The sequence below is a fragment of the Vespula pensylvanica genome, chromosome 10 (genome assembly GCF_014466175.1).
Source record: "Vespula pensylvanica isolate Volc-1 chromosome 10, ASM1446617v1, whole genome shotgun sequence".
Lineage (NCBI taxonomy): Eukaryota > Metazoa > Arthropoda > Insecta > Hymenoptera > Vespidae > Vespula > Vespula pensylvanica.
Window position 1 is genome coordinate 3,124,961 of NC_057694.1, and position 4,292 is coordinate 3,129,252.

The 4,292-nt window shown below is 36.5% G+C and overlaps 1 protein-coding gene across 12 annotated transcripts in view; it reads right to left on the reverse strand.

Annotated features, from left to right (window-relative positions):
• The window catches only part of LOC122632348 (protein groucho-like), an 89,853-nt gene that overhangs the window by 50,340 nt on the left and 35,221 nt on the right, over positions 1 to 4,292 (reverse strand). For 10 of the 12 annotated variants that reach the window (XM_043819046.1, XM_043819054.1, XM_043819049.1 and 7 more), the window contains one exon: positions 3,264 to 3,339. In XM_043819046.1, coding sequence (XP_043674981.1) covers positions 3,264 to 3,339 — 76 coding nt within the window. The remainder of the gene's footprint in view (positions 1 to 3,263; positions 3,340 to 4,292) is intronic. The other 2 variants (XM_043819048.1, XM_043819050.1) reach the window with 1 other exon arrangement.

Below are 4,292 nucleotides of genomic sequence, written 5' to 3' on the forward strand. Positions count from 1 at the left end.
TCTCTCTCTTTCTCTTCTACTGTTTCTCTGAGCGCTTGCTATCTCTCTCTTCGTTTACTTTGGAGATATCGATTACCGGCTCAGCTCCCAACCCCATCAACCCCTCTGTTACCTACAAGCATTGCTCCCTCTGGAACACCCCTCAATCTCCTCTCTCTCTCTCTCTCTCTCTCTCTCTCTCTCTCTCTCTCTCTCGCGAGCTCGATCTCTCTATTTCTATCCATTCGGCCCAGCATGCTGTTTGCTCGCTCGCACGGTGTCACATCGGTCTAACATTTTCCAGGGACACTATAGTTCGCGACAATTACGATCAAACGTACTCGACTATCGCTCTAAGATCTTTCTATTCAACGTGCAAGCGCTATCACGTGTGTTACATCAAAGGATACAATATATAGAGGTATCTCTACGTTGACGCGAGATTGACCGTACTATCTTTGGCACTGGCTTTCTCTAGAACAAACTAACTTCTCTTATTTCTTCCTTTTTTTTTTTGTTTCATTTCGTTTCGTTTATTTGTTTATCATTACCACAAATACGAATAACATCTCGACGAATCATAAGAAATTTTCGATAGGAGAAAGGATCTGTTTTTGACAAAACGTTAGCGCGTATTTCTTTTTCTTTTTCTTTTTCATCAAGACCCCGACGTGATATTTTTTCGCGTTTATAGTTTATACAAAAGAAATTAATAGGAAATATTTTTATTTAAAAATTCCCTTTTATAAAAAGTATATGAATGTATTACATGAATTCAGGAAATATCGAAAAGTACAAAAACCAAATCAAAAATTAGCCGGAAACAAAATAAATTAATCATAATAATGATAACAATAAAAACAATAAATAATAATAATGATGATGATGATGATAATAATAACGATAATCATAATACAAAAGATTTAATGAAGGACTCACCGAAAGAAATGAATTTCTAGATTAAAATCCAAAGCATTCGTTTAATTTCGTTTAGAAAATTTTTTATCCTCGGCGCGATTGTCACCGTGCCGTTGACCTTCCAACTCATATATACATACCTCTCGCTCTTCTTATCTCTAGCTTTCTGTGCTTCGCGAGAACGTATATCGCGCGACATTACTATAAAAGAGCGAAAGAGAAAGAGAGAAAAAGAGAGAGAGAGAGAAAAGAGAAAGAAAAAGAGAAAAAAAGAGAAAGAAAAAGAAAGAGAGAGAGAGAGAGAGCTCTCGAATAGCACCGAGTTTATACGCGGACAAAGCGTTCCAACCGAATTTTTACTTCATTTTTTTTACTGCACTTCGCGCAGTCGCTTTAAAAGCTATCGCGCGAAAACTCGCGATTCAGCGAGCGTTTTTCCTTCTCGTCTTTAGTGCTCTTTGCAACAACAAAAAAAGAAGAAGAAGGAAAGAAAGAAGAAAGAAAAGACAAAAAAATACTGCAACGACGACTTCATGACCACCGATGGTCGTCGAAACATAATATTTTTTTATCTTTCTCCACTGTTCTCCCCCTCTTTTTTTTTCTATTTTTCTTCCGTCTTCATTTTTTCATTTTGTTATATTTTTTTTCTATTTTTTATCGTGAACCGGGCTTAAATTTTTTATACGCATCGAGAAACAAATATTCGTTTACGACCACGTGAATTTTAAGACCCCTGTGTTTATCGCCAATCCACACGCAGGTTTTTATTGAAACGTGTTATAAAGGGTTTCTCCGATAGACCGTATTTTTTAATACCAACTATACTGCTCTATACGAGTATATATATGATAATCTATATGTACGTGCGTGGATAAGTATATATGTGTGTATATAAAATATGTATATAAAGAAACGAAATTTTTCCTCAATTTTTTCGATGCCTAAATATTTTCAAATTTATATATCTAACCGTGACCTATCTATTTAACATATGCTGTGAATTTCAAGAAGATACTAGATCGGTTCTCTCGATCGTAACGCGTGACTTTTTGTACGTGAGAATCGTTCCATGCGGAAAAGGGAGGAGAGAGACAGAGAGAGAGAGAGAGAGAAAGAGAGAGAGAAGGAGGGAGGGAGGGAGACAATCGATAGAGAGACGATATTTCATTCGGAGCATTCAATTTCCGGAGCGGTTCCCTGACACTTGTACCCGTCGCTGCTGTGAGAACAAGCCTTAAACCAAAATTCCACCACGGAAAGTCAACCGCCCCCTATCTCACCCCCACCATCCATCCTCTACTCCCCCCCCCTCTCTCTCTCTCTCTGTACTCTGCTTCGTAATTATCCGAAGTCGATTAAAGCAGAACGATAAACGTAAAGGAGATAGTCCTCACATCGAATAAAGATACGAACAATTCAGGAATCGATAATAAATGATTTTCAAACGAGATGGTGAATTTTTTTTGTCTCTTTTATTTCCCTCTCTCTCTCTCTCTCTTTCTTTGTCTCTCCATCTCCTTTTCTCCTTTTTTTCTTTTTCTCTTTCTTTCTTCTTTGAAATTCGAAGAACGATAAGAAGTAGGTACTTGAGGATGGGGACTCGCTTCGTATAAATACTTTGGTCCACCTTAATGCCGCACTTTAATATAAGTAAGCTCGAGTTAAGCTTCTTACCGATGACGATACGATTAGTACGGTTCGCCGAGTTAATTGCCTTCGTCGCTGACGGGGGATGAAATCGGGATGGGTGTGGGGTGGGGAAAGGGTGGCCAGGAGGAGGGACAGGGAGGGATAGAGCCACGGGATTTCTGAGGAATACGAGACTATCTATCTATCTAACTATCTATATATCAATCTATCTATATATCCATCCATTCATCCATCCATCCATCCATCCATCTATCTATCTATCTATCGTTAAATTCGATGATATCTTGTTCTTCTTTTGTTCCATTAATTTTTTTCTAACGATATCTTCCCAAACGAATCCACAACGCGATGTTTCAACTATGCAACGTGTTAGATATGTATCGTGTAAGGTACGCAACTAGTACTTCGACAAATTTATACAATTTTAAATCAATGTGATTATCTATTGAAAAATAATCTCATTTACGCGTTACTATCTCAAGTATCAATGAAAAAAAAAAAAAAAAGAAAAGAAATGGAATTCGTGACACTGTACTGTTGATTCGATTTCGTCTTTTTCTTTCAAGTCGAATAAAAATAAAATAATAATAATAATAATAATAATAATAATAATAATAATAATAATAATAACAACAATAATAATAATAACAATATCAATGATATAGAAAAACACGAAAGTATGAGGAAAAAAAAATTATTTGAAAGAAACTTACAAAGTGTCTTACCATGACATAATGCCTCTGCATTTCGGTCTTTTCGCTGGCCAGCTTTTCGCATTCGAGTTTTAACCTGAAAATTGAAAAAAACGATCGAGGATCAAACGAACCGCTTAATGATGAAGATAAGTTAAAGTTGAAAAAAGAAGGGGGAGAAAAAATAAAGGACCTCCCTCTCATTACCGTCACTTTCGAATCGCAATCCAAACCCCAGCCTCCAGTACCCCCCACCCAATCGTCCTCTTTCGAGATTCGTGAGACAGCTCGCGACTCACGTATCTTCTAAACTACGAGATCGAGTTTCTCGAAGGAGGAGTAAAGATCTCGATGAGGAACAGTGGGGGATGGGAGGTAGAAGGGGATACAGATGGGGGGGGGGGGAAGGATGGTGGGAAAACGAGATTACGCTGGCCATACCACGTTGGTGGTCAACTATTTCTCTTTCTCTTTCTCTTTCTCTTTCTCCTTTGGCTGTTTCTTTTTTCTTTCTCTCTTTCTTTTCCTCTTTCTTTCGTTGAAAGAAAGAATCGACGATTAAAGTTTTTCTTCAAAATTCTACTTCACTTTTTCCTAAAAGAAAACTCGTAGTGTTCGTCGGTAAGTATTACGTTGTTAGCATCGAATTTTTTGCGAGAGAAAATGACGATAATTGATATATCTTCTTCTTGTACGAAGGGAAGATGAAACAAATAATAATTCTAACTGATTTAAATATTTATACGGAATCGTCAATCGTATAATTATGATAACGAGAAGTTCTCGAGAAAAAAAAAAGAAAAGAGAGAGAGAAAGAGAGAGAGAGAGAGAGAAAGAGAAAAGAACAAAAAGATGATTATATTCACATGTCGAAATAATATATATTGCATAATATTTAATTTAGACATCGCATAATATATAAAAATAAACAAATATAGAATGCGATTATTATTATTATTATTATTAATATTGTTATCACGTTACTCGAGATATGGTTACCTCGAGATAAAATACAACTTTGACAATGGGGAAAGAAAGAGAGAAAGAGAG